General features: G+C 40.8%; 1 protein-coding gene across 3 annotated transcripts in view; it reads left to right on the top strand.

The window, feature by feature from the left end:
* The window catches only part of egfra (epidermal growth factor receptor a (erythroblastic leukemia viral (v-erb-b) oncogene homolog, avian)), a 43,779-nt gene extending 18,799 nt beyond the window's left edge, over window positions 1-24,980 (top strand). Inside the window, exons 2-28 of one of the 3 annotated variants that reach the window (XM_025900552.1) lie at window positions 1,418-1,569; window positions 3,300-3,486; window positions 3,601-3,726; window positions 3,821-3,889; window positions 4,100-4,218; window positions 5,116-5,257; window positions 6,262-6,378; window positions 7,216-7,342; window positions 7,430-7,503; window positions 7,586-7,673; window positions 7,830-8,026; window positions 8,190-8,322; window positions 8,736-8,826; window positions 9,384-9,541; window positions 11,515-11,553; window positions 11,699-11,843; window positions 11,951-12,073; window positions 12,725-12,823; window positions 14,217-14,402; window positions 14,826-14,981; window positions 16,207-16,282; window positions 17,327-17,473; window positions 18,274-18,371; window positions 18,485-18,652; window positions 21,170-21,217; window positions 21,341-21,434; window positions 23,043-24,980. In XM_025900552.1, coding sequence (XP_025756337.1) covers window positions 1,418-1,569; window positions 3,300-3,486; window positions 3,601-3,726; window positions 3,821-3,889; window positions 4,100-4,218; window positions 5,116-5,257; window positions 6,262-6,378; window positions 7,216-7,342; window positions 7,430-7,503; window positions 7,586-7,673; window positions 7,830-8,026; window positions 8,190-8,322; window positions 8,736-8,826; window positions 9,384-9,541; window positions 11,515-11,553; window positions 11,699-11,843; window positions 11,951-12,073; window positions 12,725-12,823; window positions 14,217-14,402; window positions 14,826-14,981; window positions 16,207-16,282; window positions 17,327-17,473; window positions 18,274-18,371; window positions 18,485-18,652; window positions 21,170-21,217; window positions 21,341-21,434; window positions 23,043-23,386 — 3,503 coding nt within the window. In that variant the 3' untranslated portion in view covers window positions 23,387-24,980. Of the gene's footprint in view, window positions 1-1,417; window positions 1,570-3,299; window positions 3,487-3,600; window positions 3,727-3,820; window positions 3,890-4,099; window positions 4,219-5,115; window positions 5,258-6,261; window positions 6,379-7,215; window positions 7,343-7,429; window positions 7,504-7,585; window positions 7,674-7,826; window positions 8,027-8,189; window positions 8,323-8,735; window positions 8,827-9,383; window positions 9,542-9,635; window positions 9,698-11,514; window positions 11,554-11,698; window positions 11,844-11,950; window positions 12,074-12,724; window positions 12,824-14,216; window positions 14,403-14,825; window positions 14,982-16,206; window positions 16,283-17,326; window positions 17,474-18,273; window positions 18,372-18,484; window positions 18,653-21,169; window positions 21,218-21,340; window positions 21,435-23,042 lie in introns of those variants that run through there. The other 2 variants (XM_019347931.2, XM_025900553.1) reach the window with 2 other exon arrangements.
* The last annotated feature ends 1,228 nt before the right edge of the window (window positions 24,981-26,208 follow it).

The following is a 26,208-nucleotide window of genomic DNA, read 5'->3' as shown; positions in this document are numbered from 1 at the left end:
AACGCAGTTTTATCCTTTGATACCAGTTGAGAAACCCTGTTCTTTTCCCTCAGAGATGTGAATCACATGTGCCTCGGTTAGCACAACTGCATGAGCTGTTATGTGTTGTGAGGTGTGTCTGAGAAATCGGACCAAGTTGCTTGGCTTTCTTTTGCAGTCAAGAGCAGGCATGTTTGGGAATGTGCTTTAGGGATTACGCCAGCACCGCAATTTCTAATAACCAAGAGGAGGAATATTTTGTTTTTCAGAGTTAATTGCTCAAGTGAACCCATAATTTAAATCTCAATCAATTACTTGCTTATTATGCGTGCAGACACTGTGTGTGTGTGTGTGTGTGTGTGTGTGTGTGTGTGTGTGTGTGTGTGTGTGTGTGTGTGTGTGTGTGTGTGTGTGTGTGTGTGTGTGTGTGTGCTAAATAGCTGTTGCAGTGATTAACTCTGCTGGCTCTCTCTTCATTGCCAGTCGGAACCTGTTTGACCAGCTTGGGGCCTAAACACGCATAAGAGAAGATGAGCTGTTCTTTAAAGACATACCTTTTTCATTATAAAATCCATCCATTCATCCATTCATTCATTCATTCATTCATTCATTCATTAAAACAAAAAAAAGAGCCTCCCTGTTTGTTGCACTACCTTCCTTATTCACGCATTGTATTACGTAACACTAAATAAGCAAACTTATCAGCCCATTGTTGTTCTCTGGTTCGCTGAAAACTCAGAGAGCATTAATTTATCAACGTTGTTTAAGCACTAAATTATCATTTTGTCATGTCACGAATCCTGCGCTTAAGTCAAATATGGTTAAACTAGAAATTAGACTTTTAATTTTGAGATGTAGACATGTGAATCTCGTCTATAAAAAACCCCCAAAACGTACAACACTCATGGAATTTGTGACGCATCAGAGCTTTTCTGGAGAACACCACAATGAGCTGGACGTACCGGTCACAGGGATTGTTTTAACCAGCCTTCATACAAGTGGAAAGATTGAGACCTTTGCCAGCATAAAAACACGCAGCTGACTTTGACTCGCGGGCCAGAACTTAACTCGTCACTGAGATTTGATTTTGTTGTAGATGCAGCCCAGATCTGTTATTTTCACATGAAAGCATGCCAAGTTATGACTGCACAGACTAAATTCTCCAACAGAGACACACACACGCACACACACGCACACACACACACACACACACACACACACACACACACACACACACACACACACACACACACACACATAGAAAGTCATAAACGGAGCCAGCGTGTTGCGTAAGCAGGGGATGTTTCTGTTTCTGACTGATTGCACTGTGGGCCTTGGTTTAAGTACTTTTGTGACTCTCCACTGCAGTTCCACAGTATTTACAATCTCAATCTTTTAACATTTAAATGAAACAATAATGAATTCTCCTTTCCTGCAGTGTGCCAAGGTGTAACCAATCGTTTAAACCTTCTGGGAACTAAAGAGGACCACTACAGGAACATGGTGAAGACCTACAGCAACTGCACCGTAGTGTTGGAGAACCTGGAGATCACATACATGGAGGATCACCGTGACCTGTCCTTCCTCCGGGTAAAAGCTGCACTTTGTTAGGAGTTGAGGATAAGCATGCACGTAGCAGATTAGAGAAAGAGTGTGATTAAAAGTTGTCCAACCCTCTTGTACTGGATGTGTAGCCGCTTGCATCGCTTCAGTTCAGATAATTAAAATCAGTGGAGAGTGAATAGGTATGATGATTCAGTGTATTTATAATGCTCTGGATGGAGCTTTGCTTAAAGTTTTGTAGTGTTTTGAGCACTGGGCACACACACTCTCATGCAGGCTTGTACACACAAAGACAGAAAAGCATACAGTCAGCAGATATTATTCAGTGGTTTTAGGGCTTTGTTTCCATGATATTAAAAGGAAGAGTTTTAAATGATGTCACTTTTTAAAGTCCTATTTTTTCATCCTTACTTTTCTCTCTCATCACTTTACACCTGCCCAGCGTCCACAGCCCAGATAAGCCCATCTCTGAGCCGACCCAGTATGCTAATTAAGATCACCAGGAGTTACTGTGGCTCTGTGTATCACCTCTTGAGCGACATACTGTATATACTGTGCTATCCATTTTATTAGTAGAACTGGTGGGCTGTCTGTAGCCTTAGAGGTAGACCTGAGGCAATGTAGTCTGGCTGAAAGTTTTACTATTCAGTGCCATCGACATGTTTTTGGTTTGTGAGCACGTCTGTCTGTTTCTTATCTATTCGATATGTGAAGTATGCATTGAAGGAATCACTTACATGAAATATCTCAAGAAAGATGTCAAAAATAAAGGTCACCCTGACTTCATGAAACACATTATTTTGCCATAACTTAAGCATTCATATGCTATTGATGACCGCTTTTCACCAGAATAGTACAGAATAGAATTACAATGATAAAGGGATGACATGGACATGTAAACTGAAACTTGACTGGTTAGCAAATACAAACAACTGTGAGTCTTATTCTACTTAGACAGAAAACCCGATTTAATTCATAAGATTTAGAGTTGACAATGTGGAGTTAACCATACATCTCATAGCTTTTATTTATATTTTCTTATTTTTAGCATCCATCACATACACTGTATGAACAAAAGTATTTGGGCCACACCTCTTAATCTTTGAACCCAAGTGTTTTCAGTCCCATTGCAACAGGTGTATAAAATCGAACGCCTAGCAATGCAGTCTGCATTTACAAACATTTGTGAAAGAATGGGGGAAAAAAGACTGAATTTGACTTTAGTACTATTTTAGGATCCCACTATTGCAACAAGTCAGTTTGTGAAATTTATTCCACCATCAACTGCTGTTTTTGGAAAGTGAAACTCAGCCTGAAAGTGGCAAGTTAGAGGCCGGGGTCGCCGGTACCTGAGGAGCACGGTGTGCAAAAGTCACCGACACTCTGCCAGACGAGGTTTAAAACTGCTGAGCTTTAAAAATCCTCTGGTATTAACATCAGCACAAAACCTGTGTGCCAGGGGCTTCATGGTATTTTTCCATGGCTAAGCAGCTCCTTTAGGTGTAATGTGTAGGTGTGCCCGTGCTTCTGAACATTAATTTACACACCTCTATCAGTCAAACTTAATGTGATTCTAGCACAATAAAAATAGGATGAGTCTTTGTCTGCCAGTGTTATGGACCACCAGTTTCACAGTTTTCTGTTAAAACATTAATGTAAATTTATATAAATACAGGTCATTCAGAAAATACAAAGGTTTTTCTTTTTTAATTCAAAACCAGGTTTGTCTCTTTCTTTTTTTTTTTTTTTACTTCCAGTCAATCAAAGAAGTTGGTGGCTATGTCCTGATCGCCCTCAATACAGTATCCAGGATTCCTCTGGAGAACCTGCGCATCATTCGAGGCCATTCTCTCTATGATGGAAGTTTTGCTCTTTCTGTGATTTCCAATTATAACAAATCTACAAATAAGGGCACTGATCAGATTCTTCTGACCAGCCTGACAGGTAGGTTGACCCCTAAATAATCAGGTTTTATATGACACTCAGCCAGTGTTATTACAAAATATGTAAATACTCCAACGTGTGCGTAGTAGTTCATATGAAGTTTTCTTTTTGCAGAAATTCTTAAAGGAGGAGTGAAGATTTGGACCAACCAGCTGTGCAATGTGGAAACAATCCAGTGGTCCGATATTGTTAATGTTGGAAACATCAGCATTGATCCAACTCCTAGCAAAAACAAAAATTGTAAGTATTACTTTACACCAGAAGACAAAGATATAATTTGTTGTGAGTTAAAAGGTTTTTAAGTTGGTGCTTTGCAATGTTTCTTTTTCAACAGGTGGAAAATGTGACTCAAGCTGCTTCAATGGCTCATGTTGGTCACCTGGTCCTCAAAACTGTCAGACTTGTAAGCTCTGTTTTATCAATTCTTAGCTTATTCACTGCAAACAATAACAAAGTAAAACAAATCTGTGCGCACAATCCTCCAATTTTTTTAATTTGAACATGTTTAAAGTACTGTAATGCACGGTGGTGATAGGGCATCAGAATCAAAAGCAGAACAAATTCATTCCTGGGCTTGGACACTCCACTCAACTTCTGCTGCTCTCATCTCCAGTGACAAAGCTGAACTGTGCCCAGCAGTGCTCTAGAAGGTGCAAAGGACCTTCACCGAGCGACTGTTGCAATGAGCATTGTGCCGCGGGGTGCACGGGACCCAGAGCTGAAGACTGTCTGGTGAGACAAAGACACTTTTAATGTTACCGTGTGATATCGTATAAACGTGTGACCAAGGCCTGTGTTTACCAGCCAATTTTTTAGTTATGCCTTGCTAATATAGGTCGGATCCCCTTTTGCCTTCAGACGACCTTAATTATTCATGGCATTGATTTTACCAGGTACTAGAAACTTTCTTCAGAGATTTTGGTTTACGCTGACATGATAGCATCACACAGTTACTGTGGATTTGTCATCTCAGTACAGTGAACTCATTGTCATTGTTAACCGCTGACAATGATCCATATTTACATGTGGTTTGTGCCCAAATTCTGACTCTACCATCTGAATGTTGCCGCAGAAATCAAGACTTTTTCTGAGGCAACATTTTTCCAATCTTCTTTTGTCCAATTTTGGTGAACCTGTTTGAACTGTACCCTAATTTTCCTGTTTTTAGCTAATAGGAGCAGCCATTAGTGCCACGTGATTGGTTGATTAGATATTTGCATTAACGAGCAACTGAACAGGTGTACCTGGTGAGTGTAAGACTCCCAGTCAAAGTGAAACAAACACAAAGTCACCAAAACTAATAAAAAATTGTTCCTAAGTGTAACACTACACTACGTAATTCTGCTACTCTGTAGGTTCTTGAAGAAGACCTTTCAGCAGAATAAAGCTCTCACTCTCAGACATCTGTTTTTATCATCAGAAGTTTGTTATTGGTTTCAGTAGAGATGAGATGTGGAGCGTCTGATTAGATCTTTCACTTGGCAGTGCCTTGAATAACAGCGTCTGTTCTGCCTCTCTGTGCAGCTATGAGTATTAAGCCAAGGCTGTGATAAAGGAATGCAGTGTTATCATTAGTGTGGAGCTCTGTTTTGGTCCCCGTGTGCTAGATGACGCTTGTTTGTGCTGCAGGCCTGTCGGGACTTCCAGGATAATGGGGTGTGTAAGGACTCCTGCCCAGGCCTTCATCGTTACGACCCCAACCTGCACCAGCTGGTTCCTAATCCGCATGGAAAGTACAGCTTCGGGGCCACCTGTGTCAAAAGCTGCCCACGTAAGGCTGGCTTTAACCAGATCTTTTTTTTGTTTTTTTGTTTTAGTTTTTTTGCCAATTTCAGTTAAACTTTTAATCCTGCTAGACAGATATATTACGTTAGCATACACTGATGCGTGCATTGTAGCTATGACTCGACAGTCAAGATAAATAAAAGTAAAATAATGGGTCCCAATCGCCAGTATGAAGCTCATCATGCATGATTACACTTTTGTTCCACATTGCGGTATGCTGAACAGTTGCCCAGGTTGTCCTTCAGGGTTGTTAGACATTCAGTCGTTACAGTTTGTCCAAGTTTAATTTTAAACTGTATAAACAAGAAAAGCAAATGATTGAGAGTGTGTTAATGCAACAACTGCTTTTTATAATTTTAACTTGCACAGGTCTGTCCCTGTATTTCTGGGTTTATATTCTGTCATCATTATGCATTAGAATAGAGAATAGAATAGAATAATCCTTTAATTGTCCCACAAGGGGAAATTTGGTTATAACAGCAAGAAAAACACATATACAAACAGGACACAGAACAGAAACATACACAGTTTTTTTTACATATTTACATCAAGGACAATAGTTACCAAAAGCAGAGTACTGTACAGTTATTAAAATTAAATTAAATTAAATACAGATAAGAGGCAAACCCAGGATGTAGTGTGAATCGGGTGATAAGTTAGTGCAAGTTACAGTGCTGATGTAAACATCTATGTTTGTTGGGAGCAGTTTTGATTGTACAGTCTGAGAGCTGCAGGGAGGAAGGACCTGCGGAAACGCTCCTTCATGCATCTAGGATGCAGCAGTCTGTCACTGAAGGAGCTCTGCAGTTCAGCAACATTTCAGCAGCATTGCTAGTTAAACTGCTGTATAACTAATAAAAGAGTATTTGCTGCAAAAAAGTTTTTTTCCCAGATATTTTAATATGATTTTAAGATGATTGAAGATCCATCTAGTGCACATGAATATGAGATTATCATCATCATCAGCTTGTATTTTCCATATTTTTCCAGGTAATTATATTATTTCTGATTACGGCGCATGTGTGCGGACGTGCAACGGTAACACATATGAGGTGGAGGTAGGAGGAATCAGGAAGTGCGCCAAGTGTGATGGGCTGTGTCCAAAAGGTAGGAAGATAAGCTGTTACTGTGGAATCTGGACAAATATTCCTCACCATGTACAACAAACAAACTGTGTTTGTAGCTACGCTAAGAACAATTTCTTACCACGTTGTTTCCACAGAGGTTAAGCTGTAAAATGTAAATACGACAGAATGCAGTAATTTGTAAATAATTTAACCCTTTTTAACTGAAAATAGTGCAGGAAAACAAATGTTTTATTGTTTTTAACTTGATGCAAACAACTTCAAAAAGTTGGGACAGCAGCATGTTTACCACACTGTAAGTGCTGATGTATATAATTCCTGAATCTTTATAATGAATGCATATTAGACACATGCATTAATGCACATAAGATTTCGATTTCAAAGACATGTCATGCATCCTATGTATATTAGTTGTGGCTTATTAAAATGTTCAAGATGACCTGCTGAAGTGAGCATCAGAATGGGAAAGATTTTAGTGACTTTGATTGTGCCAGACGGGCTGCTCTGAGTATTTCAGAAACTGCTGATCCACTGAGATTTTCCAGGATTTCCAGAGAAAATATCCAGTTAGCTGCAGATCTCTAGGCAATTAATGCTGCCGCTGACCATGTATTCCCCTTGACCACAGTGTTCCCATCTTCTGATGGTTGCATCTAGCAAGATAATATTTCACATCACAAAACTCAAATTATCTGAAATTGGATTCTTGAACGTGAGTTCGCTGTACTGAAATGACAAATCTGCAATAACTGTGTGATGCTATCACATTAATATGGACTGAAATCTATGAGAAACTATTATTAAACTATTATGATTAACTTTATTATTATTAACTAGTATTTTTTTTATATTTTTTTAGTGTGTAATGGACTTGGAACAGGAGACTTGGTTCACACTCTGTCTATTAATGCCACAAACATCGGCTCCTTTGAAAACTGCACCAAAATCAATGGAAACATCGACATCATCCACACATCGATTTATGGGTAAGTCTGGGGTATGACTAGCATTGGCGCCTTTGTGCTCGATCACCTTTACCAGCAGTCAGTACGGTTTATTTTTCTTATTTTTAGGGATAAATTCACCAAAACACCAAAGATGGATCCTGAGCAGCTTAATGTGTTCAAGACGGTTAAAGAAATTACTGGTAAGACTGCGTAAGGGCTGAGTCATGCATCGAAATGCGTGCATCTAAACAGTTTTACAGTCAACAAACCTTGTTGCTTCAGGGTACCTGTGGATTCAAACGTGGCCAGATACCATGAGCTCACTGAGTCCTTTTGAGAATCTGGAGATCGTTCGGGGGAGAACTAAACGGTATGTTCATTGTAAAGACCCCCTGTTGATTCGAACCGCAGTGTCACCAGGAAGAAATTAGTTTTACACAACATGAGTGTTATTCAACCCTGTCACAAAATGGTTTTTTTTCTTCTTCTTCTTCTCATTTTGTTCTCGTTTCCTATTTGATAGCGGAAGCCGCAGTTTGGTTGTGTCTGGGCTCCATATCACCCACCTGGGCCTGAGGTCCCTCAGAGAAATCAGTGATGGAGATGTGTTTGTCTCTAAGAACTCTGAACTCTGTTACACCGATGCAAAGCACTGGCAGAAGCTTTTCAAATCACCACACCAAACTGTTAATATAGAGGGCAATGCCAATGCTGCCACCTGCGGTAAATTCTGTTTGTCTTACACTGGCTTCAGTCCCATCTCTGCTGTTGTTGTTACTTTTGATTATGCGCTGCACGAGCAAGATTTAATTACAGGAGCCTAATTTCAAAATTGGATAATTATGCGGGAAAGAGTTCTCGCTGAGATTGTGTGTTTGGGTTTCAGCTCTGAGGAACGACACTTGTGACAAGAAGTGCACGGCGGACGGCTGCTGGGGTCCGGGCCCCAGTATGTGCATTTCGTGCCGCGACTACAAGCGCGACGGGAGCTGCGTCGACTCCTGCAACATCCTGGAGGGGTGAGGGAGGCATCTCTCTGACTGCCTTTAATAAGCTTTGAAAAACAAACAAGCTAAAAACACAACAGGTCTGCATGCTGTACAGTTCACTCCTTTGGAGGCTATTTTTGTATTTCCAAGACTTTGACGCTAGTTGAGGCTGAGGATTAATTGACAGAAAAAGAAAAGCAGATATGATCCGAAGTATTTTGAAGTTCAGTCTCCAGTGGATTTAAGACAAACACTGGAGGTGAAACAACACAGTCGCTCACATCTGTTTATCTTCAGAGACCTCTGTCAAACAAAGAATCTCGATATGCTCACAGTTTAACTCCTGTCTTCAAAAAAAAAATTAAAAATAAAACACATGTAATAGTTTCAAACTAGGCATGTCATGCTTTGTTATTGTTTTTTTTTCTTTCTTGTTTTTGCAGAGAGCCACGCGAGACAGCTGTGAATAAAACCTGCATCAAGTGCCACCCCGAGTGTCAGCCCATGAACGGGACCGCAACCTGCAGCGCGCCTGTATGTTTGCCATCAGCAGCTAAACTAATATTACAAAACAAAACACTTTGCAGTTGTGTTAAACAGTTCTGTGAGCGTTGCTTAGAAGAGATTAACATTTGTGCAGCGTGAAATCCAATCCAGACACGTTAGTTCTGCGGATTTGTCAGTCAGCAGCAGCTTTGATCGGCTGTAATGCAGCGCAGCCACAAAATGTGCAATCTGGTTGTTTTCTTTTTATTTTACTTTGATAACTGGGAAATACACCCTCCAATTATCAAAAACAGAAGCACAACCTGACAAAGAGAGAGTGGGAGGCAGATTTAGGGAACGTATTTAATTACTGCTATTTTATTCAGGCGTGATCAGTGCATTGAATTGTCTTTTCACTAGTCTGAACTAAAAAAAAAGAAGAAAAGAAAAGAAACATCTAACTTGACTGCACGGGTCGTATTTGCCAAACATTTGCTTTGAGGAATTATTACTATGAGACAGTGTAGTTTACCAAATATTTATAACTGCTCTCAGTAGAGTCGTAAACATAATGAATCTTTATCTTCCTTTTTTTCCACTTTCAGGGGTCTGCTAACTGCACTAAATGTGCTAACTTCAAAGATGGACTGTTCTGCGTGTCCCGCTGTCCCCAAGGCGTGCTGGGGGAGGACGATGCGCTAGTGTGGAAATACGCAGATGAGCAGAAAGTGTGCCAGCTATGCCACAAAAACTGCACTCAGGGGTAAAAAGCACTGCTCAGCTGACCTGAGAACAGGCACAGCATTTTCTCTGTTTTGGAAACATTTGTCTGTTGTAACACTGATGTAGAAATGTGCCCCGAGCTTGAAGCGTCCGCTGAGGCGGTTCTTAGACTTCTGATTAAAATCAGACACCCCAAGAGACGTGTTGTTGTTCAAGACTGTAGGACTTTTGAGTGGTTTTGCGTGTTTTTCCATGTAAAACAAACCGATTATGCTTGACATCATTTCTTCTTCTTTTAAATGCTTTTTGGACCTAGAAGGTTTACAGTCATGTGAGGAGGCTCTCTGTGAAAAACTAAGGACACCTTGTGATGCTGTGGCTTGTATAGACACCTTAAGCAGCAGTAACTTGAAGTAACCGTTTTCTGTCTGACTTTATCAGTCTCTCATATTTCTTTTCATTGTTCATTGAGATTTTCTCTTAAGGTTCCAGCATTTTATTCAGTTTGACTTTGACTGGGTCATTGCAGCACTTTGATTCTTTGTTTGTTTGCTGGGCTTGGGATCTTGGGGTCCTACTGGAGCTTCAGCCAAGCTTTAGTTGTCAGACAGATGTCCTCACATTTGACTCTAAAATACTTTCAGTTCATCGTCAGCTAAAAAACTGCAAGGTGCCCAGGTGTTGAGTATTTTACGAGTATATTCACGTTAACCTTTGACCTTCTTCAGCTAGAAGCATTATTCACATTTATGCCACAATCATCAGTTAATCATTATATATATAAGTATATATAACACCTCAGCTATACCAAAGGAAAATTATCTCATGTCTTATAGTAAATCTTATTAAACACAAGAATAGAGGCCTCATATGAGTTTTTTATATAAAGGTTTTTCTGTCTTTGAGCGTATTCTGGTGGAAGATGAAGACCACCTGATTGCTTCAGAGCCCTCATGGCAAAGAGATGGGCTAATTGGTAGGGAGTGAGGTACACAAGTCCTCTGAACCTCATAGGAGACCCATCAGAGACAGTATGAGAAGGTAAACAAGGAGAAAACTAAAAAAATACGGTACCAGATTTTCTGAATACCTGGGAGTAGACCAAGGAGGAGAATTCACCGATTGGGTGAGCTAGGTCGACTCCCCTCGAGAGCCCCGCAGCAGGTCTTTTGGGGAGTTTTTTTTAGAGGAAGAAGTATTTTCCTAACAAGCCATACTTAGTCTTTTTCTGATTGTACTATCATAAACTTCACTTTCATTTAATGTGCTTACTGAAGCCTACGGAGTCTGAGATGTAGCTCGTGGAATTTTTTTCCAGTTTCTCTGACCTTGGGGTGAGTTTGCTGGTGTACAATCCTGGGAAGATTGTGGCATTTTGTTAACACACACCTGAATGCTCCAGAGATTCCCACACTTACTGGTGATCAGTTAAAGTGCTTTTGATTAGCTGAATTCCTTGAGAGGACTGGATTAGATTCCTGTGAAAAACTTTCCTTTTCAGATGACTGTACGTTGTTTTTGCAAGTCTGTAGTGCTTTTGAGAACAAAGAAATAATAGCAACAGCAGAACTAAAAGCAGACGCAGTTTTCACAATGATAGAGGATCAGTGTTAAGCCCGATGAGTAACTTGGGAAGTCGTCTAAGATACCTTTAAACCACCGAAAGCTGCTGTGTAAATGAGCCTCAGTGACTGTTATGAAGAAGAATAGGATATGTGTTTCCACAACTGGGTTTAGTAGTTTCATAAATAAACCACTGGACTGCGTGGAAATAAACAGTCCCTGGTTGACCCCAGAGACTGATGCATTGATTGAAAGTATTTAGTCTTGTAGGCATTTTACAGACGATTTTGGTGCTTTATGTGGCAGAAATGAAATCAAGTACGCTGGAAAGTGTAAACGTGGCAACAGTATTGGTTTTTGATTGGTTGCTATGTGTTTTTCATAGGAAAACAATGCCTCTGTGCTGATTTTGTCAGTTACATTAGACTCTTCGCACTCATTTGTTTACAGGTGCATTGGACCTGGTCTTGAAGGCTGTCACAGTAAAGGGTGAGTAAACACAGCAACACAGATCACCGCTTCTTAGGGATAAGTTAACTTTGCCTGAGGTAAATGTGGTAATCACATTTCTGCTTTCTGCTGAAACTCACAAACGCACTCTGTTTGACAACCTCCCCCCCTTCCTGTTTTTCAGGCCCCCTGGTCTTTCCATGGTCGCGGCTGGTGTTGTTGGTGGGCTGCTGGCCGCTCTCATCGCAGGCCTGTCTGTTTTTGTGTTGCTCCGCCGACGCCACATCAAGAGGAAGAGGACCATGCGTAGACTGCTCCAAGAGAGAGAGGTAAGCTGAGTCACCGCGCTTGGAGGAGTACATTAAGATGATAAAGGAAATGTCAGCATTCATTTACAGCTGAGACAATATGCAAGACTGTGATTTCTTCTCTCTAGCTGGTCGAACCCCTCACTCCAAGTGGAGAGGCACCGAACCAGGCTCTGCTGCGGATCCTGAAGGAACCCGAGTTTAAGAAAATCAAGGTGCTGGGATCAGGAGCTTTTGGTACTGTTTACAAGGTAAAAAACAAAACAAAAGGCTGCACCCTGGAGTTGTTTCTTTTTTCTTATAATTGAACCCCAGTGCTGAGCTTTACTGAATCTGGGTCTCTCTCAGCCAGAACCAACACACCGTCAGCGTTTTCACTCATCTGCTACATCTGTTGTCAATTTTTCTGTTATAAAACCACATTTTTAACAAGCCAGATCATGCACGGGTGACTTCACTCTCACTTTCGGTGCTTGTGTGTTAATTTGGGTTTATGCATTTATGCAGTGACATTCTGGAAACTCTCCTTCCCTGTGGGGACAAAACACTGGTCTCCTCAAGGTTAACCATTTATTTTAGGGTTCGGTTTTAGGTTAGCGTAACTCTCCAGAGAGAGAGGGAGAGACTGTAGGTCAGCTCGATGTTCTTCTTTGTATTTCTGCCTGTTTTACGCTTGACCTTCGTAGTGTGGACAGTTTTGCAAAGAATGGACTGCAAACAGAATACAAATGAACTGTTTACTGTATGTTTGAGAGCAGGTGTAGCTTTGGCTTGCACATGCATGTCAATATTTGTACTTGTACTGCACAGTGTATGCTAACATTTACGCATATGCTTGTGCGCTCACTTGATGATTCAGGTCTAATTGCAGCACATAAAATAAAATGCTTGTGTCCATGCAGGGTCTGTGGGTCCCGGAGGGAGAGGACGTGAAAATCCCGGTCGCCATCAAGGTTTTGAGAGAGGCCACGTCCCCAAAAGCAAACAAGGAGATCTTGGATGTAGGTTCACTCATTTTATGTGGTCATTTTTGGCCTCTGTGCTTACTGTAATACTAAATTGGAGCTGAACACAACACCTCATTTGAAATACTCCCTCCCTGCCTCCTTCTGTTAAGGGCTGGAAATGAAAGTATACATTTTCAAAGTTACAAATGTTACGCACATTTTTTAAGGAATTATCACAATATTTTGACTGAAAACTACATCGGCCTTAAGGAGGGACAGTTGTTGGCTGCTGGTTGTCAAATTTCCACTAATGTGTCCTGTAATCTAGCTAATGGCCACTTGTTTTCCTTGTAATGGAGAACGTGTCTGTTTACATGGCATTCATCTTATGGGACTGCTGGAAATGGGATTAATTCATGGGAAGGCAGCGCGTGGGCGTTGGTGTAATCCAAGGCTGAGGTGTTCTGGAAAGGAATGCAGTGCTGATGCAGTGCCGAGAAAGCAGCCTGTGTTAAATGCATTATGCACATAGACAAATGTGCATCTCGGATCCTGTGATTTTGTGGTTCTGCTGCTCAGTCACTGCACGTCCACTCGCTGTGGTGAACACAAATGTCCTCTCAGCTTCTTGACTTAAGGGCAGTCTTTCATTGTAAGGTAGAACGTGTTTGGAAACCTTGTTTTCATCAGGCTGCTTGAATTGCGTAGCCCCAATCCGAGAATTTATTGAGGAGTACTGATATTGTATTAGGCATGTAGAAAATATTTTGCATGCATTTATGCTTTTATGACAGGAAACTAGATAAGGTTCAGTTTGAATTACCGCTTGCAGTGATTTCCTTATCCCCATTTTTTAAATTCTTAAAGTAGTTTGTCTCTTTTGATAATTTCCACTGTCGAGCAATAAAATACACAGCTGTTGGTTCTGTATTACTGCTCCTGAGAAACTTATTGCCTGATACAGGGTATCTCAAAAAATGTCTTGTTTATCATTCACAAGGATATCTCTACCAGCCAATAAGTCACAGGACCTTTGAATAATTAAAAATGTATTTTCTTGCTTTTGCACCTTGAAGGGAACCTTTCCCTTACTTACTTACAAAATGACAGAAAAAGTTTGCAAAAAATGAAAGTAAACACACATAAAAGTATGTGTGTGATCTAAAAGCTCAGGTGACAGGCTGTCCTAAACACTTGGCTGTGGGTTTACCTTGTGTTTTCTTTTTAATTTTTTTCTTTTAATTATCTTACATAAATTCAATGCTAGCATGGCATGGATTTCCTAAATGGCTTCCATCACCGGGTTTCCTCGCAGAAGTCCATTAAAAGGAAGAGGGCGCTAAGCAGACACGAGCTCAGGGGCTGCATAAATAGCTAATACATAAAGAAGAGAAATAAATATAATTTTGAATTGTAAATCATGTAAATCATTTATATCACCTTACAGGAAGCTTATGTGATGGCCAGTGTGGAGCACCCCCACGTGTGTCGTCTGTTGGGCATCTGCCTCACCTCCACGGTGCAGCTCATAACGCAGCTCATGCCTTACGGCTGCCTGTTGGATTATGTCAAAGAGAACAAGGACAATATTGGCTCCCAGTACCTGCTCAACTGGTGTGTGCAGATAGCCAAGGTAAGAGGGAAAGTTCATAAAGGTATCACGTTACAGTTGAGTAATCTGTTGATTAGGCTGGACCTGTTGTTGCATGAGTTGTTTTACATGCATATAACTCTGTATTAGCCAATGAAGATATAAATCTAGGGGTTTTATTGTTTTTATTTTCAATAACAATATTATTAATCGCATGCTTTTGTGGGTTTAAGTCTTAGTGGGTGTGCAATTTAAAAACATAAGCTTAAACTTAGATTTGCAGAGCGGCGGACAAGAAATACCGTTTCTTTTATCTGAGTAATCAGATTATCATGACAAGTCTGTCGTGACAGATGTCATTTTTCACTTTGTCTGAGCAAGCGTTTCACGTTTCTAACAATATCAGCGAGCCAGTGAAAGCATGGCTCTTATGTAATCTGTATTTGATTATTTGTTTGATAAAAGGGTATGAACTACCTGGAGGAGCGCCACTTAGTGCATCGTGACTTGGCAGCCAGAAACGTCCTGGTGAAGACTCCTCAACATGTCAAGATCACTGACTTTGGTTTGGCCAAGCTGCTAAAGGCAGATGAGAAAGAGTACCATGCAGATGGAGGAAAGGTTGGTTGGGGTTTGTTTTTGTTTTTTTATTTAGTAGTCAGTTGTTGTGACCACTGTTGCATCACAGCAGGAGATCCCTGGTTTAGAATCCACTCGGCTTCCTCCCACAGTCCAAAGACACTGATGGCTTTGGGCTAATTGGCAATGCTAAATTGACCTTAGAGTGAATGTGAGCGTGAATGGTTTCCTGTCTCTCTGTGTTAGCCCTGCATTAGACTGGTGGCCTGTCTAGAGTGTACGCTCCAGCCCCCTCACAACCCTGAATTGGATAAGTGGAAGAAAACTGATGGATAGAGTTGTTGCTGCACACAAATGGGCCTAAATATGAACATGATCTTGTTTAATGAATTTATAGCCAGTTGACAACTGACAGACCATTTCCTGTAGATCACTCAGCTCGACTGCATAAAAGATATATTTTTGTACTTTGTTTTGTTCTAGATCGTATCTCATGCAAGTGGTGCTGTATATAAATAGCTTCTGTCAGTGAATTACATTCAGAGAGAAATGACAAATCCAAAGGGTTTCTTGTCTTTTGTTTCCTTTGGAAACTGAAGGATTCCTTACTCAAAAACATGCTGTGTTGTTTGTTTTTTGTGCCTGTAACTACAGGGTGAGCAGTGCATGTTATATCAGGTGTAATTAGGAGAAATAATATAATACAAATTCAACCCAGATATCTCTCTGTATTGCCTGTCAACACCAAATGTGCAGGTGTGGAAAAAAACAGGTCTTTAAAAAAAAACATCTGGACAAATCCAGATGAATCAGTGAACTTCAGACACTCTTTTGTGTAGTGCAATAAAAAAAATATCATTGACTTATGCAGAAAAACTGCCAGAAAAACTGGTTTGTGTGATGGTCTTTGCGTGCCTTAAGTCTGCCTTAGTAATATAAAGAGACTTTTGTATATCTCACCATTAGGTGGCAGTAAAATTGCATCATAAACTCTAATGAATTGGCCAGAGACATTAATCAATTTGAGAATTATAAAGAGCTGCAGCGTTTTAAGGTGTCTTTGAAAACATCCCTGCAAATACTTGATGCAAAATGATGCCACAAAATAAACTCACTGTTATCAGTAGTATCACATTTAATTTATCCCATGCATGCATATGCAAAATGATATACACACCATACATTATAAACATGTTAGTGGGTAACTTGTCATTATTTCAAGTGTTTTGCATTCTTTTTAATCACGCTATAATGTTTATTCCCACAGGTGCCAATAAAATGGATGGCTCTTGAGTCGATCCTTAACAGAACTTACACGCACCAGAGCGACGTATGGAGTTATGGTGAGTCACAAGAAAAGAAAACCTCGCTTGCACTGTCCCAGATTGAGCCCGAATCCTTGTGTAACTTCCGATAAGTAAAACAGCTGGCCCTCCGTGCTCCTGAGCATTGGTGACATTCTCACTGGAGCAATATTTATTCATCGCTAAATAAAGCGTTTTAACAGAAAGCGAGGCAGGGAGCGGGCAGTCATTTTGAAACTTCGGATAGCGTGTTGTTTTTGGAGCCAATAAAGTTCATCAAACAGGGAGTGAAAAGGGAGAACATCTTGTTAGCATCTGTGATTTTAGGACACAGGTAGCACACACCTACATGCTGGCAGTCTCGGATGGACAATTTCACATCAGAAGAGATTGCTGCCTCAACCCACATAAACAGTTCTACCAGCCCAGGAACGCGCGCACACACACACACACACACACACACACACACACACACACACACACACACACAGAGGAGCATGCACAGATGCTTACACACACACACACACACACACACACACAGGAGCATGCACAGATGCTTACACACACACACACAGAGGAGCATGCACAGATGCTTACACACACACACACAGAGGAGCATGCACAGATGCTTACACACACACACACACACACCCACAGAGGAGCATGCACAGATGCTTACACACACACACACACACACACACACAGAAACCAAATACAGCTTCTTTTTTTTTTGTGGGCCAGCTTCCAAATCTTCTTTCCCCGAGGGTTTGATCATGCCTTCCGCTCAGTATGGCAAAAGCATCAGCAGACCCTAGCAGAAGTGACGGGCTTCCTTTCCTCCTTTTCCCTTTTTCAGTTCCTCCAACACAGAGAGGCATCCTGCTCACTCCCACTCCTGCATACAGAGCCAATTTGTCAACATAGCTATTTTGATACTGTGCAATACTTGAGAAGCGTACATCCTGTCACTCTCATTTCTTCCCTTTTTTTTTCTTTTTCTTTTTTTTTTATTGGGAGCAAAACAAAGTCAGTGACAGCTCATCAAACTGACATTTACCATCTGTCCTCCTCTCTGTGCTGTAGGTGTAACAGTTTGGGAGCTGATGACATTTGGGACCAAACCATACGATGGGATTCCAGCCAGTGAAATAGCTGGGATACTGGAGAAGGGAGAACGCCTGCCTCAGCCACCAATCTGCACCATAGATGTCTACATGATCATGGTGAAATGTAAGCTCGTGTACAAAACCCGTGTACATTTATTATTTTATGTAAGAACTGCAGTAATTAGTCGTCTATTTTGGGGGGTGTTTTTTCTCTGTTTCCTCCAGTTTTATAGAACAAACAGTTACACATGACAGTTAACAGCAAATGAATCAGGAAGGAAAAAGTAATAATTAGTTACATCACCATTTGTTTTATTGTTTTTAAGACATAATGCACTTTAGCAAACAGTTGTTTTTTTATGTTATCCCTGTACAGCCTACAGCAGGGGTGGGGAACTCCAGGCCTCAAGGGCCAGTGTCCTGCAGGTTTTAGACGTATCCTTGATCCATCACAGCTGATTTAAATTGCTAAATTACCTCCTCAACATGTCTTGAAATTCCAGAGGCCTGGTAATGAACTAATCATTTGATTCCGGTGTGTTGACCCAGGGTGATATCTTAAACCTGCAGGACACCGGCCCTTTAGGCCTGGAGCTCCCCTACCCATCATATATCTTGCATATCATATTTGATACGCAAGACTCCTACATCATCGATGTGATGTAGCAAATATGATACAAATTAATTTATTTTTTGTTTGTTTTTTTGTCAGAATGTTTAATAAACACTCAAATTTTATGGCAGTTGTTTCATAGTTCAGGCTCTAAAGAGTTTAGTTTTGTCTTTATCATCCGTCTTTCCCAGTTCTGCTTCCTGCTGACCCGCTGTTTTTACAGATTATGTCTGCTAATGTACTCACAAATTTAAAGTTTCATGTCACTGAGTCGACCCACCCTGATGATCTCTGCTGATGCATGTGCGCAGGTTGGATGATTGATGCAGACAGCCGGCCTCGTTTCCGAGAACTCATAGCTGAGTTTACAAAGATGGCTCGGGATCCACCGCGTTATCTTGTCATCCAGGTATAATTTTAAGCCACTTCTTTCTTTAAAATTGCTTAAATATACAGAATATCTGATGATGAGCTGCAGTGATTTGTTACGTACAACAAAAAGGGTAAACTCTTTGATTTTAGGGGGATGACCGCATGCACCTACCGAGTCCTTCAGACACTAAGTTCTACCGCAGCCTGATCAGCGGGGAGGACATGGAGGATGCTGTGGACGCTGATGAATATCTGGTGCCACAGCGTGGCTTCTTCAGCAGCCCGAGTACCTCCCGCACCCCACTGATTCACTCAACAGTAAGCGCCTTTATGGAAATGTAAAATCAAATCTGTCCACGTGGTTTACAGTAATTTAGATTTTAGACAAATCTCATAAATCAAGCAATCATTACACTTTAGAAATAAAAAAAAAGAAATGGCGTGAAGCTTTTCTGCTTTGTCAGGCCAGGCGTGTAAGAGTAAAACTAAAAATCATTAGAAATTATGCAAAACGTTTGAGTCTTGGAGACCGTGCTCCTGCTTAACTAGTGCAGCTCAAGTGAAAGTGAAATCAAAAATGATGTAATTACGAGAGGGGAAATCATCACGACTTGCGTTGGTGTCACACTGAGTACTGACTACTCCTTGTTACACCCACAAGGTGACGCGGTTCACCAGAAACCCACTCTATTGTTCTTGTGAACATCACACAAACTGACTGTGCTGTGTGCGCCTAGTAATCAAACGCCTGAAGTCACAGCTGCTGTGAATCCTAGGAAATAAAGTACTGTGCAAAAGTCTTGAGCAATCCTTCATTTCATCACATTTTCCTTCCAAGGAGCCAGACTGTCTTGTACTTTTGTAAGTGATCTTGAGCAATAGTTCTCCAGACTTTCTGAAAGGTTTAGTAAGTTTTTCATTTGCTGCTCTTTCACTCATTTTTAATCCATTTCTAAGGAATGTTTTTTTGGTTTTTTAAGCCACTTAATACTTAATAATGTGTCATTCAAGCATAAAAAGGCACCTAACTCAGGGGATGAGGCAGTGGTGTCTACACATAACAGACAACTTAGGAAAACTTATTTTAAATTGTGTCTTCAAGCATTTTGTCTACAGCAGATGAACAGTGTCTGAAAAATCCAGGATCTGAGAGATGCATCTGGCTTTTCAGTGTCTACTGCCATTTTTTATGAAGGGAAATAGGAAAAGTGAGTGAGCCTCAGTAAACTCTGGAGGCTCTGTCATGTTTGGGGCTGAATTTCAGGCAGTGGTGTTATGGATCTTGTCAAAATTGATGCAATTATGACTATAGACACAGAAAGAGCCGTTATATACTTACAATATATCCTCTCCTTATATAAATATTTTGCTGTCCCTCTATCAGCACAAGGCTGAAGCCAAATGCTGAACTGCTGACCTGTTTCAGCACGTTCACTTCTAATTTTAAAAGATTTTTACACAAATACGGGATCCACATGCAAAATATTGCCACTGTATTTTGTGCTGTGAGCTGTAAGGCTCCTAATGAGCCATGTAATGGTGCATTTACCACAGACACACACCCACACCAGATTCACTCACACTGACCTTCTTGGTTCACACAGCTTTAGCTGTGAACACTTTACCAACAGGCAGTCAACTGTTTGAAAATGTAATTGTGCTGCGTTAACTGTGTTTTGGGGAAATGAGATTTCGGCATAAATCATTACCCTGTGAGTCTGGATGGAAATAAACACAGTCATTTTTTTCTTTTACTGTGTTGAAAACAATTGCTCCTGCCTTCAGTCAGGAGAAACAGAGTTGCAGCTGCTAAACTCAGCCTACCAGAAGTGTTTAGACAGAATTTAACTAATTTTACTGACTTGAAGTGGGAAAAGGTTGTTTTTGACCCCAGCGGCCCTGCTTCTGTTTACCTGGCCTGTCGTGACTACCACCCACTCGCCCTCCTTAATCAGCGCCTCTCCCACGTTTCCTCCCAGTTGTCCTGTGATTGATGAAGGTGGAATAAGGAGAACTCTTTTACTGCAGGTTCAGTGAAGGCCATGCGTAGGTCTGGCTCTTTTACCTGGGATTATTGCCGGCCACTGACAGCCTGGTTAGTCCATATGAGGTTTCAGGTTTGATTACCTTTACAGGCGCCTTTTTTTTTTCCTTTGTTGTTTTTTATTTCTGTCCAATAAAACTTCAGAATAGGTCTGTTTTTGTAATATTACTGTTGGGACATGGCCCAGTAAGGCCTTCTTTCGTTTTTTTTCCCACATGGTCAGTGCTTCAGCGTATTTAATTTCCTTTTCTTGTTGAAAGTAATTGCATTGCCACAGCTGTCACCCTGTTTTCCCTGTTTTCCCATTTTTCATGGTTTTATGCCGCTCACAGCCCTTTGACTTAGACACAGCAAAGCTTGTCAGATTGTCTGAATGCATATGAATCTGCATGGCGAACGTTTATTTTGATCCCTATCAGCTTGTACTAAGAATGGCAACTTCTCGGGGACCATAAAAACACTTTCATGTCACAGTTCAGAGAGAACTTGCCATCCCTGTGTCCAAATGAAACATGCAGTAAAAAAAAATAAGAATAAAATTAAAATAAACCAAACCAAGAGATTAAAAAAATGATTTTCCAGAAACTAAACAAAGCAGGCTGTCTTTGTACGGTGCATTATGCCTGTTTAATAAAATGTTAAACCTTCCTCTTCACTCAGTGGATGCTTTATGGTTTATAGAGGATTATCTAATTATGTTATGGCTTCATAAAACACAATTTCCTGTGTCGCATTTGATGTGGCATCATCATTTGATGATTAACAAAACGTTTGCCGTACCTATTTTTCAGAGCCTCAACAGCAGCATCGGGACGTGCCACAGCAGAACTGGCTTACTGGTGAGAATGCATTAAACCCTTATTATACCTGTAAAGAAAAGGATTTTTCTCTTTGTGCTGGCCTCTTTGCAATATTTTCACAGGGAGTGTCACAACCCTGAAAACCTCCACTCTTTGTTACAGAACGGATTTCCGAGCAGAGATGGAAGCATGGCCCTGCGATATATTCCAGACCCCACAGACAAATTTCTCGATGAGGCCTTCCAGCCCGCTCCAGGTTAGTCACCTTCGACTTAATGCCATTACTTTTTAATTTAGTTCAAGAGAAATCTCAGCATGGCTTGCCTCTGCGTCCTTTGTGTGATTAAGTGAGGAACGGGGACATCTAGTGGCCAACAAGTGTACTGCTCCCCTCTTCTTGTAATGCTGTTAGCAGAACATGCAGTAACCCATCTATTGTTTACTAGTTACATTAGCGTTACCACTCAGATCTTTAGCCTAAGAACCTCTAGTGGGGGACTTAAAATGAGAAATGCTTAGCAATCAGGCATTAGAATTTATGAGCAACTATTATTACCATCTGCACCGTGATTTGACCGCTTCTTTTTGTCAGACGTTGTAAGGCTTTTTCATATGTGTCTTTAATGCTAATCAACCTTGACGTGCCACACCTCTTCATGTCCCCTTGTCTTTTTGGCTACTTGTGACTTTCATTATCCTTCAGCCTGTAAAACCATCTAGCATATAATGACGCAATAAGAGTGTAAAATACTCAAAGAGATGCAGTAAAATAATCAAATTTAAGAAAACACCTGAAAATATGAAAGCAAATCGGATTATCCAAACCAGTTTCTTTGGAGATGAGAGGGAGGCAGGTGAAGCAGGGATGATGTGAGAAGAAGAGTAGCGAAGGGGGCTGAAATACCTGGGGTCGACCATCCACAGATCAGACAGTGCACAAGAGAGTACTGGCAGGGTGGAGTGGGTGGAGACAAGTGTCAGGGGTGATTTGTGAGATAAGGATAGAAGTGTGAAAGAGAAGGTTTACAGGATGGTGGTGAGACCTGCTATGATGTATGGTCTTAAGACGGTGGCACTGACAAAAAAAAGGGAGGTGGTGCTGGAGGTGGCAGAGTTGATGCAGAGTTTTCATCAGGAGTGAAAAGAATGGACAGGATTAGAAACGAGTGCATCAGGGGGACGGCTCAGGGTTGGAGACAAAGCTAGAGAGGCAGGGCTGAGATGGTTTGGACATGTGCAGAGGAGGGATAGTGGATATACTGGACAAAGGATGTGAGCGATGGAGCTGCCATGGATGTAATGAGAGAGGGTTAGTGATGATGAGGATGATAGGAACAAGGTGAGATCGAGGCAGAAGAAGAAAAACAAGAAAAAGAAGACTTTCGTTGTTGGATAGAATGGGTCTTATTAAAGCCTTTCTGCATAGATTTGTAGATTTGTACCATTTCATCTTCAGAATCAGAATACTTTATTAATCCCTAAGAAAATTATGTGGTTATAGTGGCTCCAAGATAATAAGGACAGTAACAGACTGAACTAAATTAAATAATACAATAAAGTTACAAAATATAAGAAATGGCTCTAATATATGCAAATAACTCAACGTCAAGATTACAGCATTATTTGGGAGCTTTGGGAAAAGATCTGCACTGATGGTTTCAGCTCATGGCGCATCAAACCGGGGGTCTCTACTGCATGTCATGACTCATCTTTTAGCCTTCACTCATGCCATGTTTAAATAGTCAGTTGGTCTAAATAAATAAATACCCTAAAGCATGCGGCTCTCCTGTTATGATCATTACTTTTTTCCTATGGAAAGAGAAATTGTCTGGTGCCCTCGTTAATGTAAATGTCTTTCTTGCAGGCTACATAAACCAGACTCCCATCTCAGATGTGGTGAATCCTATCTACCAGCATCCCGGTCCACCTCGCACCCTTCTTCCCACCATCTCCTCGGACCATACGGAGACAGAGTACCTGAACTACTTTAAGAACGGGGCCGCCGGACCAGAATATCTCAATGAGATTCTGTCCCCGGCCGTCCTCCCGCTCACGTCAAACGGCACGGTCCACAGCATTGAGAAATACCTGCCTCAGCAAAGCATAGACAACCCCGACTACCAACAGGATTTCACTCCCACCTTCAAGACCCACACCAATGGACACATACCGGCAGCGGAGAATGCAGAGTACCTGGGCCCGGACTGACTTGGTGGAATGTGACAAGAAATAAGAGACTACTTTCTGTTCCTTTAATGAAAGGCGTTATCTTCAGTATCTTGGCTGGATTGCTGAGTGGTACCACCCTACTCTGTCCTATCGTATGGAGTCAGCTGACAGTTTGAGCAGCATTGTTGGCATGCCTTCAAGTTAAACCAGTCTCATTCCAAAGACTTTTTTTTTTCACACCACCTCCAAACTACCAATGAGAATGACAAAAGTTGTTTCGCATGTCTCAGCTGACCTTAAGAGAACAGATAGACTCCACCTTTGTGACGTACCTCCTGACAGGAAGGGAAACTCTCTTCTGAAAATGTGAGAAGTAGAAATGTGTAGATACTATGCACAAAAGATTTTGTGATCCAAATGTGTTGGTGGAGGAATGCTATTAAAAGCGTGTAAACACCTCCGGTAACATTTCAAGAACGCCGAAGCGGGCAGGTCAACCCAAAAACACAACTTGAGGTACATACGTTGTAGACTCGCTAGTTATAGGCCATGTCTCTGTGGTGAAGTCAAAAAGATTAAAGGGAGTTTCTTTTAAAGATTCCCCTGAATTCCTTTGGCACCCCTCCTGGAGGATGAGTCAGATACCTTGGAATGTAGGGGATGTACAGTCGGCATAAAGGGGAATTCTGGTGAATTGTCATTTTAATGTGTGATCTTTATGTTCTAAATTAATTCTGTATGTATTAAAAAAGACTGTTGCATCACCTGGCATACAACAAGAGAGCTGAGCTTCTTGTTTTTCCCTGTCATAACTATGTGGAGATTGTGATGGTAAATACAGCAAATGTTCCCATTCGTCCTGCTGTGTTTTGTAGCTCAGAATCGGCAGCGTTCTTGTAACATGAAGCATATTTGTGGAGACCCACAAAGCGAGATAGTCTGAGGTTTTTTATCAGTGTGTCATACTAAAGTCTGAGTATTAAGGAAGTCATTTGTAGCCCTCATGACTGAGTACTTTTCAGCAAGAGCTGTTTTTTTTGTTTTTTTTTGACAAGCAAAAACGGCGTCATAGATAGACAAGTTGGGGAAAAAACTCAGCAGCACCAGTTGTGATCTAGATATATAGTACTTTTGTCTTGTTTGTACCATGTTTAAAATGCTGGTTGACCTGTCTTAGGCCGTTTGAGTAAATTGTTTGAACTGTAGCAGTAGTTGCACTTCCCTGGGACATATTTTAGAAATGAATGTTTCTGACGCCCGTGGTCTGTTATTATCACCAGAACCCCTTTGGCTGGTTCCTTGTTGTTTCGCACAAAGTGTTGACAATGCATCTATGAATCTGTTCCTAGCTTTAAAGCCTTTTTTAGTCCTGCAGCAGCATTAAACCTCGCAAATATCTATTCCTAGTTTTAAGGGAATATAGTTTTGTAGCAGCCTGTAAACCTACCTTTGCAGATTTTACACAGGTACATGTACAGGTAACAGTGTGTATGCTGTAATATAACCCGGCATAGTCGCCTATAATTTATACTCAGTACACAGTTTTGTCATATCATATGTGAATATGCACTTATTCCTGAATTGTGATTATTTCATTCAAAAGTGTAAATGAGTAAATCTTATTTTCTATGGACATGTCTCCTGTTTGTTGTTATTTCAGCACAGCCTGAATGCTTTCCTGTTTCTGTTTTAGTGAAACAACGATGCATTAAGGTGTTCCACTCACAGCTTTAAAGAGATCTGGACGTCAAGATATGCTCTTGATTGAATTTTAGCTGTGTGCATAGACTAAAACATTCAATTTATTCGGCAGACCAAATGACAGGTTTATATGTCGCTTATGCACTTTTTTCTGTCCTAGCAGACGACTTTTGGTGGACCTCAAAAACTAGGAATGTGAAGGGAAACAGAGTCATTACAAAAAACACAAAAGGTTTCTTGCAGTACCAGGACATGAGATAAGGTAATGGCTGCTGGGTTGTGGGCAGAAAAACTTGAAATTAAAATGTCGGCCTGCAGGAAAGAATTATTTAAATTAGATTTGTGACTGCAGAGAGCCAGTAACATCACAGCAGGATCAAAGGTAAATTAAATCGTTTGGCTTCAGGAGAAATGCGGAAATGTCCTCTGCTTTCTTGAAGTTTCTGTCCTGTCTTTGGACATTTCCAGAATGTATAATTATAACAGTAAAGCTGTTCAGGTGACACATGAGCCAGAACTCTGCCCTGTTTTGGTAAAATATTCAAACTTGTGTGTTTCAAAGGAATGCTGAAAACACATGTGGTTTGTGGTATCAGAATATACTAGAAATGCTCACTTCCTGGTTGGCAGTGTTTAAAAATAGTTGGGAAAAGGAAGGCCAAGGAATGCCACATCAACCCCGGGACAAATCTTGGAACAAACAAACTCTTGGCACACATATTCACATAAAGTACAGTCACTTTTTTAATGGTTGTATTTATGACATAGGTCAGGGTAGGGCTGTGAGTGGTAAACTGATACGGATGATTGACTACTGTATGATATGTTCCATAGATGTAAAAAAAAAAATGTTATATTATATTATATGGTATTTATGGTTTCCCCTTATAAGCTAAGGTTAAATAATTTAAATAAGGTAAATTTCTCTATTGTCTTAAAACAAGGTAAATATTTTATGGTGTAAGCTGTAGCAAGCAGATGTCTATCACTGCAACCCAAATTTATCTGACTCAAGCACACTCTAATCCCTAGTTTAATCATGTGAATTCACGTGAAGACAATAAAAAAAAAGGTAATGGGGATTATTAAATTAAATGGGGAAGTTCCTTTTCGTGGTGCAGTGGGCCGTCTTCGTCGCTAGGGGGCAGCGCTCGGATAAA

The sequence above is a fragment of the Oreochromis niloticus genome, linkage group LG18 (genome assembly GCF_001858045.2).
Source record: "Oreochromis niloticus isolate F11D_XX linkage group LG18, O_niloticus_UMD_NMBU, whole genome shotgun sequence".
NCBI lineage: Eukaryota > Metazoa > Chordata > Actinopteri > Cichliformes > Cichlidae > Oreochromis > Oreochromis niloticus.
Note: the sequence above shows the minus strand (reverse complement) of the source record. Positions and strands in the feature narration are given on the sequence as shown.